The sequence below is a fragment of the Phalacrocorax carbo genome, chromosome 1 (genome assembly GCF_963921805.1).
Source record: "Phalacrocorax carbo chromosome 1, bPhaCar2.1, whole genome shotgun sequence".
Classification (NCBI taxonomy): domain Eukaryota; kingdom Metazoa; phylum Chordata; class Aves; order Suliformes; family Phalacrocoracidae; genus Phalacrocorax; species Phalacrocorax carbo.
The window spans coordinates 211,456,462-211,469,154 of record NC_087513.1 but is presented as its reverse complement, the minus strand read 5'-3'; the positions used below and the strand labels follow the sequence as shown (position 1 = coordinate 211,469,154).

The 12,693-nt window shown below is 38.1% G+C and overlaps 1 protein-coding gene across 4 annotated transcripts in view; it reads left to right on the top strand.

Moving 5' to 3' along the window:
- The window catches only part of PICALM (phosphatidylinositol binding clathrin assembly protein), a 70,462-nt gene that overhangs the window by 39,414 nt on the left and 18,355 nt on the right, over positions 1 to 12,693 (top strand). For 3 of the 4 annotated variants that reach the window (XM_064441464.1, XM_064441463.1, XM_064441465.1), the window contains exons 10-12: positions 958 to 1,081; positions 1,431 to 1,567; positions 3,947 to 4,047. In XM_064441464.1, the coding sequence (XP_064297534.1) occupies positions 958 to 1,081; positions 1,431 to 1,567; positions 3,947 to 4,047 (362 nt within the window). Of the gene's footprint in view, positions 1 to 957; positions 1,082 to 1,430; positions 1,568 to 3,946; positions 4,048 to 9,028; positions 9,179 to 10,634; positions 10,719 to 11,054; positions 11,136 to 12,693 lie in introns of all 4 variants that reach the window. The other variant, XM_064441466.1, reaches the window with a different exon arrangement.

The following is a 12,693-nucleotide window of genomic DNA, read 5'->3' as shown; positions in this document are numbered from 1 at the left end:
TGTAGGGTATATAACATTTATTTAATAATGTCCTTAGGCTCTTATATCTCAACTTTAATAGTCCTTTTTGTGTCAAAAGCAAGGCAATGCTTCCAGAAGTCCTTACATTAAGAATGGATTTTTAAAGTAATTGGGGATTAAAGCCATAATGTATATGGTAAAAGGCATTCACTGAAATTTTTTTTTTTTTTGAGTGCTTGCTAAAACACAAAGTGCAGTCTAGAGAAGACCTCTAGGCAACTAACTGCACTATTTAAATTTATAAAAAGTTAATGTGGGGGGGGGGGGGGGGGAAGACTTTCAAAATTAAATAACATTTCTTTTGCATATTCAAACAATAAGGCAGTAATATTTTTATATGTTCTTTTTTATGGTAGTGACAATATTAGGGCTTAGCACAGTTTCGTTAGCTACTTTTACAGAAGAAAGCCAATATTCTGAAGATTACTTTCAGTTTGTTTTAAAAGTTCAGTATTTGTTTTAAATCTTTTTGCACGCTCTTAAACATGATGATAAATCTCAAACTTTTCCTCTGGGATGTACTAGTTGCACTGACAGTTTCTTAACTAAACCTGTTAAATTAGCAACAATTTGAATCGGAGCCCAGATTATTGGAGAGTCCCATCTGTACAAATAATGCCATCTTGGGCAAACAGGAAAAGAGCAAAGGCTTCAAACGTGAATTCTGCGGCGCAGTTTGGAGGGGAAATGTTTCAGGGGGAAGAACAAAAATTCAGTGCTTAAGAGTAGATAGCATGATTTCTAGGCATTTTCATTTTGCACTTCGTATGGTGTATCTTATTTAAACTTATCAGGCTGTATTGTACAGTATAAGATATAACAAATGTTATAAAGAGTTCAGAAGGAGACTGGGTGGATACAAGCAAAGTGTTCTTTAGATGTTCTATCACGTGTCACCTATTAACAGCCAGCTTTTCTCCTGCCCAATTACTTTAGGGCTACCACCCTTTCCAATGCTGTCTCTTCCCTTGCAAGCACTGGCTTGTCCCTCACAAAAGTTGATGAAAGGGAAAAACAAGCTGCGTTAGAGGAAGAACAGGCTCGCTTAAAAGCTTTAAAGGTAGGCGTACAGAATTTTTATTGGAAACACTTTTCCTATGTCCTTGTTGATAGCTTGTTAGGATTCTTAAAGGAGCAGAGGTAGAAAACAGACTTATTAATGCTCAACACGTACTCTTGGCAAAGCGTTGGAAGCAGAATCTTATGTACATATGCCATACAACTTGTGGAGCGTTTGTTAAAATAGTTTCTGAAGGATTTGTGGCACTGCTGACTCTTGTAATTATAAGCAGCTGACACTAGTGTGTGGAATATATAAAAGCATTCTTTAGTTCTGCTTTACTTACCTCCAAAGTCATATACACAAATGTTGTTTCTGGATTTCTTATGCCAGCTCACTTTCCCAACAGGAGCAACGTCTAAAAGAACTTGCAAAGAAACCTCATACCTCTTCAACAACTGCAGCTTCTCCTGTGTCCACTGCAGCGGGAAGCGTAATGACTACACCAGCCATTGATATTTTTTCTACCCCTAGCTCTTCAAACAGGTATGCGTAATGGCGTTGCTTCACTGTGAGATGCACTGGAGCTAGGGTTTTCTCTCGGTTTCTGCTGCAGAGTGTACGTTGCAGAAGGTTGGTTGGGTGTAGAGTACATTAGTGATGTGGTAAGAAATGGTGTTTTGGGGAAAGTTGATGGGAAAAATAACCTATTGCTGTAAATAACATAAAACGTGTGTTTTCATCATCCATTTGCAGAATCATTTCTGATAAGAACTGATTGCTGCCAGCCGTTGTGGCTGTTCTTAGTCAGCGAGCCAGGCAGTTGGAACTGTAAAACACACATGCTTTGTCCGCAAAGAACGGCACAAGTTAATCTGGGAAAAGTCAAATGAAAATTCAGTTTGAGAGGTCATAAAGATAATGCTGAATTTAATGTTGCATTTCTAGATCTTTAAAAATAGAGTGGTAATAAATGTTCTTGGTAGATTTTCAGAAAAAGGAAAGCCTGAAATAGGGTTTGAAAGAAGAGAGGCAGGCTTTGCAGTCTTGAGTTGTATCTGGAACATCTCTGTCTGCAAGGACTTGTAAAGATAGTGCAAGAGTACTCGCTGCATGCTAATCCTGATCTTTGACTAGCAGGAACTGTTGGTATCAGTAAGTGTGTGGCCTTCATTCTGTAAAATACCTGTCAAATCAAGCAGTAGCAGAAGGTACAATGCTTTTGTCAGTATAGAAGGAAATAGCTCTCTGAAGGCATATTTTTGCTTTGGGTGTGATCCTAAACCTAGAGGATTGCTTAGTTGTTCTGTTGGAGCTCACATAAGAATCTACTTGTCTCCTTCAGCTTTTTTGCTGTTCTTTAAAAGTAGTCAGCACTTTGACAGCTGCCTTTCCCCATTAGGTAGGTATTGTAGGAAATTACTTGACACCAAATGCGTGGAAAATAACTGAATTACGTACAAGAAGCTAGAGAATCTGTCAGTGTTAGTAACTGTAAGACTTATTTCAAAAAAGATTTTCTTTTAAATTGCTTTTTAGAGGCCAAAGTGTTTGAAATGGTTGTATGCTTTGAACTAGTAACTTTGAGTATCTGATCTTGCTTAAGAGGTCTGAAACATAAAAAAAACCAAAAACACCTGATAAAGCTTCTTCAAACAGCCAGAAACGCTACACAGTGAAGAGAAGAGCATTTTCTTCTGAAAAACCAAATGCCTAGTTTGTCTTCATGTTTAAATTAATTTCCTGGCAGTAAGACTGCTTTGAGCAAAGAACAGATTTTACAACAGGAGCTGCCATGAAGGGGATATGTTGGGTCATAAGTTCAGTTGCTTGCTATTAGACTCAATGTGTCTGATTAATCCCTGTCATGAATTTGAACAAGCTTTACCTTGAAAATGATCTTGGTTCTGCTGCTCGCATTACAGGGCTGTGCCAGACCATGATGCTTTTCAACAGGAGCAGTAGTGGCAAAATATGATTTCACTCACTACTGAAATGAAATAGTAAAACTGAATGATACAAGTGATTGGGTCAGCAAGAGAATATGCAGGGGTTTAGGATGTGGCTACCAGCCTTTAAATTCTTGTGCCAGTCTCATTTCAAAAGATACTTGGATACCAGTGTGACTTAGCTTCTGTCCATAGTAGCAGCTGTACATGCAAATTTCGGTTCCTTTCATGTGCTAAAAAGTTCTGGGTGAACACCAGTACTCCTGTTTTGGTTTTTTTTTAGGACTAATTTAAAGTATGAAATTAAATCTCTGCAAGAGAATGAATTTTACTGTTCCTATTTGACTCTTGAAATTATTGCGGCAGTTGTATTTAAGACTTTGTTCTTCATTTCCATGTGACGTTCTTAGCTCTCAATTTGGTTTTGAATAGTCTGCAATGTGCATTTAAATGAGTTTTCATTCACACGACTGCTTGACAAAGTGTTTCAAGGCTTCTTACATTTTGCTTTCCCCAAAGTTCTTTAATAGCTTATAGGCATAAGCAAGTGGTTGATAGTGGAAAGATATGAGTTGTGGAATTTAGATCTAACGTTGGTGCAACCTACTGGAGTTCATTCTGCTGGTCTGCTTTTGTTATACTGTAGGATGTTCATGAGGTTATTTTAAAAGTTGCTGAAGCTGGCTGAATAAACTGCTCTAGCCCTGGTGTTGGACTGTGAGGAAGACAAGAAGACTGTTTGTCTTGCTGTCTTAGATAGCTTTGACAAAAGTCATTTGGCATAACATAGAACTTAGCTTGCTAAATTCACATTTTCACTCCTGTAGAAAAGTGTTAAGTTCACAGAGTTTCTGATTTTGGCTTAATAACAACGAATTTGTAACAAAGCCTCATTTGCTGTTGACAGTTGTGATTATTTGCCTTGTATTGAAAACTGTGATGTAGTTCAAACAGTTGTACTGATTTGTCTTTGTAGCACTTCAAAGCTGCCAAATGATCTGCTTGATTTGCAGCCAACTTTTCATCCGTCTGTGCATCCTATACCTGCTGCTCCACAAGTAGGAAGTACCTGGGGAGGTAAGAATTCTGAATCGGATTAAGGTTCTGATTGCTATGACACTGTTCCTGTGTTTCCCCTAGTCTGTGGGCTGTTTATTCCTTAAAGACAGAGATCTTGTAAAGACAAGCTACAAGTAGATGAAGGGAGTGGAAAAAGTCATATTTGGGTATGGATTAAAACAATGTAGCAGCATGTGGTGACTACAAAGAGTTTTGATGTGAGAGTTCTTAGTAGCAAAATCACTTCAGTTGTTGACCAGCTCTGTCAGCTGCCTCACTGCTGTCTTCAGCAGTCTCATAGCAAGCTCCAGAAACCTAGCTGTGAGGAGTCAGTTCTGTGACGATGTCTGCCAGATAGCGCGTTGCATACACAGCAACTTGCATACAGAGTTTTTTTAATACATATTTTCAATGTTGTCTGATGTTAAATCAAATTTGCAGGTGATGATAGAGCAGAACTTGGATGAGGCCTGAAAGGAGGCAGTTGTGACAGCTATGCGCAGAAGGCAAGAAAAGCCAGAGTTAGTTATTTTGAAAACATAAGGTGTCTCTTTACAAATTCTCTGCTGTATTTAATTTAACTACAAGGGCAAATTAGCAAAAAGCTGTGGTTGGATCTCTTTAAGTGAAGAGACAAAATATATACGGAACTCTTTCTTCTGAAATTTACATCAGAACACCCAAATTACCATTCTGCCTAGTTGCTAGGATGGATGGTATGAGATGTTAGGTTCTTATTGATACAGGCAAGTCCTTTAGCTAAGAAGACAAGCAAGAGCATTCTAGAAAGTCATGAATGTTACTTCAAGATTAGTTTGAGTGTTGGAGCATTTAACAACTTGCTTAAAGCTGTTTTTCTCTTTGCTGCTTTGCAGTGTTCCAGAATACTTGTGATATAGGTAACACATTGCCTGCTTGCACGGTTGGTTATACTGGTGGAGGATTAAAAATCTCTTATAAAGATGTTTTTTTACTTTTCTACATAAATGATACTTAATAAAATAGTAAGTTCCTGAACTATGTAGCTATTTCCAAATAATTTTTTGCTAAATCAGATGCTTACAAAAATGCTTTCATGATGTGAAAAATCGTGAGTTGCCACTTCAGAAAGTTTTGTAGGCATCGGAATAATCCTGTTCTGAAATTTTACTTCATTATTTCTTTTTATGAGCTAAAGCTTTTCCTAAACATCTTTCCAGTTATCTAATATATCTTCATAACAAGCAGTGTATGTATTCTACTTCCCTGTTTACTTTTTGCTGTGTACTTTGCGTTTTGTGGACATTCTCACATTTATTTGTAGGGAAATAACAGACAAATTTGAGTGACGGAGGCAATACTAATGTGTGGTAGCTTCAAAAAATAAATAGAAGTAGTTTACTTGTCCTTTAGTTTTGCTGAGCAGAGCATCTTTTGAGAAAGATGCAGTGAGGGGCATATCGAGTTACACATACCAATTTCAATGTTTAATAGGCTTAGAGTTTAGAAATGGAGAAAAATGTCTTGGCTCGTCTTGTTTGCTTCCTGGAAAATATCTTCTGTTTCAGCTTGTCCTGTTTGTTTCATGGGTGAGAGGTAAAAGGGGGAAGTACCTTCCCCTCGACGGTCACATCACAATCCAGCATTTCTTTATTAACCTGAAAATCGAGCCTGAAAGTCTGTGTTTGTTCAATGTTGTGTTACTCCTGGTAAGAGTCTTCAGTAATAGTCATTGATATCTCTGCTTAGTGTTGACACATTTCTAAGTATTAAAGATTTAATTAACTGAAGATTTCGGATTGTCTGCTAAGATTTTAGGCTAAAATTCTGGGATCACCATTTTTTGTGTTACCTTTCATCAAAACCAAAACTGATCTCTTCGGCTTTACAGACATGAACACTCACTTCACACAGGTGAGGTAGATAAGAAGTGCTTTCCACATTTTACAGATGGGGAAATCTGAGCAATTAACTGACTTGTCTGAAGTCATACGGCAAGTCAGTGGCAGAGCCAAGAATGGAACCTGAGCTATTTCCAGTCCTGTGCTCTAACCACTGCACGGCATCCCTCCCTTAGGTAATTCTCTGACATGATGATGTTTGTATTTGGTGTACATGGTGACTTTGAGAGGAGTATCGAACCAGCTACAGGTTGCAATGGACTAAAACCAGTTATTGTTAAAAATTTAATGCGGCAGCTCTTTGGTGTGTAATAAAAGGATCGATTGTTACAAAGGCATTATATTTGGGTTGCTGCCTTTTGTCTTGCGCTTCCAAAAATGTTAATGCTAACGAGGTTAAAAACTCCCAGATAACAGGTTCTGTAATTGTATGGTTTTAGTTTACTTTCTCAAGCTCTAAGAAATGCTGCTGAAAAACCTATGTTGCTCTTCTCTCAGGTAAAATACTTCTAGTCGGATAATTTCAAGATAGAAGGTTGCAAAATTCAAATTAATCTTCTAAATGCACCTGATCATTCATGTGCCTAATGACAGCCTGAGGGTGCAGAGTGATTCCATTGACACAACCAGATGCCATGTGTATTCAGGGATGAAATTGGGCTTTAGGAACTTTGAGGTGTTGCTGTCGGGAAAGAAAGCAATTTTTAAAATCTGAATATGCAAAGATATAAATTGCCCAAACCCAATTAATTTTAAATTATCTTTGTCACTAGCACTGGCAAGTTTTAAGACTTGGACAAGACTGAACACACTGGCTAGAATTAAAAAGAGGCAGACAAGGAAAGAGTCTAAGAACATTTCTGAGAAAATCTTGATAATCTGAAGTTGTATTGCATTGTCTCACTCACTAAAACACATGAAGCTCCCAATACAACCCTGGGATTTGGGAACAGTATTTAATAATTTTCCTTTTGAGTGCATGTGTAAAATAATACCAGTGGTCAATAGTTTCAAACAAATATGGTTTAAAAACTTTTTGGGTTTTTTTTATTGTCTTTCATATTGTTTTATCTGAGCTGTTCATTGGGATTGTTTGGAAACCATTCCAGCGGTGTCTGGTGTATTTGCCAGCTATCAATTCGTACCTAAACTTCAGAAGCAAAACAAATGTATCAGTGTGGAAATAATCAGTTAGACTTATCTGCTTGGATTTTTTTCCCAATTACGAGGAGAACCAATAGAATCAGAAGAATGTGAAGCAGCAACAGAAAAAGCAAGTGGGAGATGATTAAAGGATAATCTGACCTGTTTTATTGTCAGATCTGTTTGTTCTACAGCTTCTAGAATAGCATTCAAAGCAGACAACAATGTTAAGCAGTACCTGAAAGCAAGGGCTTGGTTTCAGGTGTCTGGCTGATTGGCATGTCCGCAATTGCATTAGGTGGTGATATTACTACCTAAAACATAAGACAACACTAAGTATTGTACTGTTGTTATATATTACAAATACTAAATGATCTTATTCTGCATACCCTTTATTCAGTGTTGAACACTGTCATTTTGCTGATGGACTGATTTAGAAAAACATCTTGTAAAGTACTTTGCTCATTCTTGCAATGTTGCCGAGCAATTTGGGAGGGGAATCTTCCTCTTACAGAATAAGAGGTCTTGAGCTTGCAGGAAATCAAAACCTGTGTTAAACCTGCAAAGAATAACGTGGTTATGGTTTTAAAATTTCATTTTTCTGTAGGGCTTGCATGTGACTCAAATCTACATGTTATCAAGCTGTGTGGGATTTATAGCTAAGAATCAGGAGGTCAGATTCAGGGAGAGAAAACAACTTGCACTTTGAAGCTGCTGCACGCATCATGGTAGTATTTACAGGAGTTGTGGATAAATCGGTAACCTAACCAGGATATTTTATTTTTTTTTTAAATGAAGACCAGACACTGAAGTACTTAAGAAATCTTTCCTATAATTATTATTTAGGCATTCCTCTGTAGTGGTTTTGCCTAGAAGAGTAAGTTGCAGTTCTAGGCACTGATAAAACAAATAGGGCTAGATGCAACTCTTGCTCATCTTGCTAGTGAGTTCTTGAGTTTTTTATCAAGGATTCATGTGCTTTGAAGCCAAGGAACTGAACCACAGCTCCTTCTGTCAGCAAGTATTGTAGCTGCCTTTCCCATCCTGTTTATCTGTTGGATCCTGGAGTACAGGAGTATTTTAGCTTGGCAGTTGTATCTGTCCCCTGGAAACCTCACAACTCTGTGCCTCGGGAAGTGACTCGCATAGATTCACGTTTCCTTCATTGCCCAGTATGGTCCGACAGTTTTTAATAAGGAATATTTTCCTCGTCACTGCTCGCTGGCTGTCGTCCCTCAAAGCAGAGCAGGTTTTTGCTTGCTTGCAGCTAATGGCATATCCACAACAAACCTGTTGCTCCTGATGCCCCAGGTAGTAAGGAAAGTGCTTCTGTCCTGTATGCTACCTTGGTGTATTCATAACTCTTGAAAATTTTATGATGCCCAGTTACAAAAAAAAAAACAACAACCAACCAACCAAAAAACCCCAAACCAACAACAACAACAAAAATCCATGAACACAGTTTGAAGAGGGAAAAGTATAGCTCCATTATTTTTGGTTAGTTGGCTTGTTCGGTTTTTAAAGCTACCCTCAGGATGGTGTTGCATCAACTCCTCACTTAGCACCTGGGCTCTGCTATGCTAAGAGGCAGTCTTCCTCCTGAGAATTTGTTGCAGGTGTCAGGACATGACAAATCAAAGTGAAGCAAAAAGTGATCCCGTTTAAAGAAGGATAACATACTAATTTTCAGTATAAAACGCACTGTGGAAGAAGCATGCTTTATAAGACCAAGATGGTATTAATTTAGAAAAAGTAAATGTGTGGCTAATATATGTAGTAGTATTCTTGAGCAGAGAATGGATAATTCTGGACAATATAAAAATTAAACAGGTAGCTAGGTCATCCAGAGTTTAGAGATGTCAGGAGAAAACTATACTTCCTGGACTACTCTTAATTCTTACTCTTTACCAAGGAAGCAGCATGTAACTAAATCCATCTCCCTTTTCTTCTTTCTCTTGCTCTCTGGAATTGAACAGATCCTTTTTCTGCTACTGTTGATAGTGTTGATGATGCCATTCCAAACCTAAATCCTTTCCTTACAAAAACTAACGATGCTGCTCATCTGTCTGTGTCTTCTGATGTATCTACTTTCACCAGTAGGACACCCACACATGAAATGTTTGTTGGTAAAGTACCATTTTAAACTAATTTCCTATTTCCTAAAAACTTCAACATTATTTTAGTTTCTAAAGTATATTTGTGGGGCCTTTCAGGAACCTAAAGCTGGTCATTTGGGGCTGATTTTGTGCTACGTTAGAACTTGATTTAGTAACTGTGCCATGAAAATGGTGTTAAAATTCTTGCTTGGTTACCTAGATGGTATTCTACTGGATGTGAAGGAACTTATAGTTAAAGCAGTTGTTTGCGTGTGGTTTTACAGTCTCTTAGGCTTAGGGATTTTTAGGTAAAATACTACGTATGCCTGAGACTGGAAAGAAAATGCTACTTCATTCTTCCTCAGGTTGAAATGTTCTCTTTAAACACAGCAGCTTAATCCAACTCCTATGGTAGTGGATGTTTTTCTTCCAAGAGTGTAGGCATTAACAAAACTGATAAAGCCATACACATTCTGATGCGTGGTCTACTCAAACTGTTTACCTAATAGGCAATAAACTAATGAATCACCTATTAAAAACTGTTGCAATCCTACTTTGGAGGTGATTCAGCATGGCTGTCATTAGAAATCCTTCTAGCATTTCTGTTGGTGCTGCTACATAGTAATTGGGTTACTTTTCAATATGAAGAACCAAGTTAGCTTTCTTAGACTAAAAATCAATTAATTACATGTCAGTTCTGTTCTTAAGCAAAGCTAGATTTAAAGACAGTTCTGCTGCACCACGGGCTTTGTTTTTGCAGGTTGAACCCCACTAGAACTGAACATAGAAGAATCCAGACTCTTCTAACAAAGAGATCTTTGATATCTGTGATACTTGTTAACAGAGATAAAGGGATCTCTCTAGAGATAGTCGTACCACCCACACTTTGTCACTGTAGCCAGCTAGTTTCCTAGCTTGTCTTTGGTTAGTGGCAAGAGAAAGCAAGCAAGATCAAGCACAAGAACTCGTGCTGTGAACTTTTCTCTACAATTCCCAGGGAAGATTAGTTGGCTGAGGCAGTAGCATACAAATACTTTAAGCTGGTACTACTGCGTAATAAGCTGGCCTGTGCTTCTGCTCGGTCTTTCCCACGCTTCCAAAAAAACTTATATGGTTCATGTGAATGCAGAATGATCATTTGAAATACAGCTTCTTTTTTTTATTATTAGTAGGGCTATTATTCACTCAGATAGGTTTCCTCTGTGTAATTTGTTCTGTAGTCATACAAAAAGTTGCAGCTGTGAACAAGGAGCCTGGTGGGTGTTTGTGACACTTACTGGTTTGTGTAGTATTCATCACGCGACAGCCCTGCAGTCGCTGCAGATGGATGACATTGATAATGTCTCATTCCCTATAGATATATCTAGAACCAAAGTGTGACCTCCTGACAGACTGATACGTGAAATATAAATGCAGTTTTAGCTGCAGTACAAAGTGCTACGATACTGTGAATGTGGATTTAAAATAACTCTTTCTGGTTCTTTAGATCATTACAATCCATTTACTGAACTAAATCCCTTTGTGGCAACCAAATATGAATCCAGTATTGAGCTGTGTCCTTATACTTCAGGTATAAGAAAAATGCCTTGAAGCTTTTACACTCACTTCTTTCAAGGGTGTAAAACATAGCATTTGCTTGGAAAAAAAATTAAGGTATATATCCTAATGTAGCTGTAACTCCGAAACCATGCTTTCCCCTTTTGTGTTATAGTTAATGTAAACTTGTTTCTTACTGTATGTCTGATGTGTATTGATTTCATTCCACTGGTTCTATGCTGTTATAGTACATGTGGATTTATAGACTGACCTGAAATTAAATTTTTGAATAGCAGATATCTTGGTTCTCGTTCTGTAACTCTCCCTCTTCTCCTTTCCTGGCTCTCTCTTGCGTGATACGCCTTATCAGATTCTTTTTGTGGTCCTCAAGCTTACCCTAATGCTTCTCATTTCCGCAATGAGCCGCCTTCTGTAGCTGGTCTATTTGGAGGTAGGTAATGGGATACAGCCTTACCACAAACACAGAAATCTGAATGTTGCGTGCCTAGAACTAGTAGGTGTTTATTGGCTACGGAAGTGCGTTGTTATGGTGGCTCCAACTTTTATTCATGTGCTTGTGCTAGGTGTGTTGTCACAAATGGTGTATATTTTTTCAGTTTGCGCTAAACTAAGGCATATTTAATCTAAACATGAAATGAGTATCTCCCCATTTCAGGATCTCTTGTGTGGCATGTAGCAACATGGAAACTACAAGACTTGCATGTTTGAAGTATCTTCTCATCTTACTCTACCTCATTGCTTTTAAGATGAAGGGATTGGGATGTTCTTGCTGCTTATGTCACTTTTGTGGATATATTACTCTTAAACAGTGCGCTAAACTAGTACAAAGCTTTGCAACAGAACATACAAAAGAGGCATCTGCTGCATTAAATTACTGGCTAATCATTTGTGCGGCGGTGTAACGTCTGTGTAGTAACCCAATACTGATGCTGGTTCCGGAATACCATCCTGACGGTTGTTGGAGGGGCTGAGAGCTGTGGCAGATGATCATCTCTCCAAACCAGATTGAACAGGGAATGTTGACATTGTTGTTATGCAAGGTTTAGGGATACCTTCAATAAATGGTTTCTTAAGAGCACCGTAAAGTCACATTTTTTGGGTTTAGTGTCTTTGAATAGAAATTAGCTAGAGTCATCTAACGAAAGGTTAAATACTATGCATGACTCTGTTCCCTCTGTTCCATATCCAAAAAGCAGATGATGAGTTTCTGTCAAGTCTTGTTGGTTTATTCCCTCAAAGAAACTCCATTAAATATACTGACCTTTGCACCTTTCAAAACATCCATGTTAGAGAAAATGCCCTGGGCTGGTGGTTGATACCAGGAGTAGGATTCGATCTTTTTCAGAGGCTGATTCAAAGGAGTTGTATGTGGTTTTTTGACTTCTGGCTCATCTCATCTCGTTAGCTTCACAAAGCTCGAAACTTTCTACAATGCAAGAGCAGGAAACTCGGCTTGTTTCAGTTAAGGCCATTTTCTAAAGGAAAATATGAGCTATTGTAAGGCAAGTTTTCCACTGGTACAGGCACGGTTTTAAGAGTTGCAGCACATCCCATCAAAGGAATTCCTGTCCGCAGCTCAGAGTCTCTGAAATGGCTTGTTACAACTTGACGGTATACTTGTCATAAAGATACTCATTTTGTTTTGTTGATTATTTACTCCTGACCTCTTTCCATTGCTGCTTCCCATGTTTTGCTGTATGCTGTCTTCTTTCATTTGTGTTTAATGTAAAGTACTCTTTTTGAATTCGTTGCGATAGATGCTTTTGAGTTACGAGCTGTATGTTCCTTTAGGACAAATAGGAGGGAACAGGTAATCCAAATTTGGTTTTTTCTGTGAAGTTTTTGTCAGGGATAGCATCCTATAGTTACTAATTTTTCAGGTGAAGTGTGACTTATTTCAGGAAAACAGTGAGATGGAAATGAGGTGCTGTCCAGCAAGCTAAACGAAATCCAAGAAGTACTAATTGTCAGTTATTTCTGCTCACTGG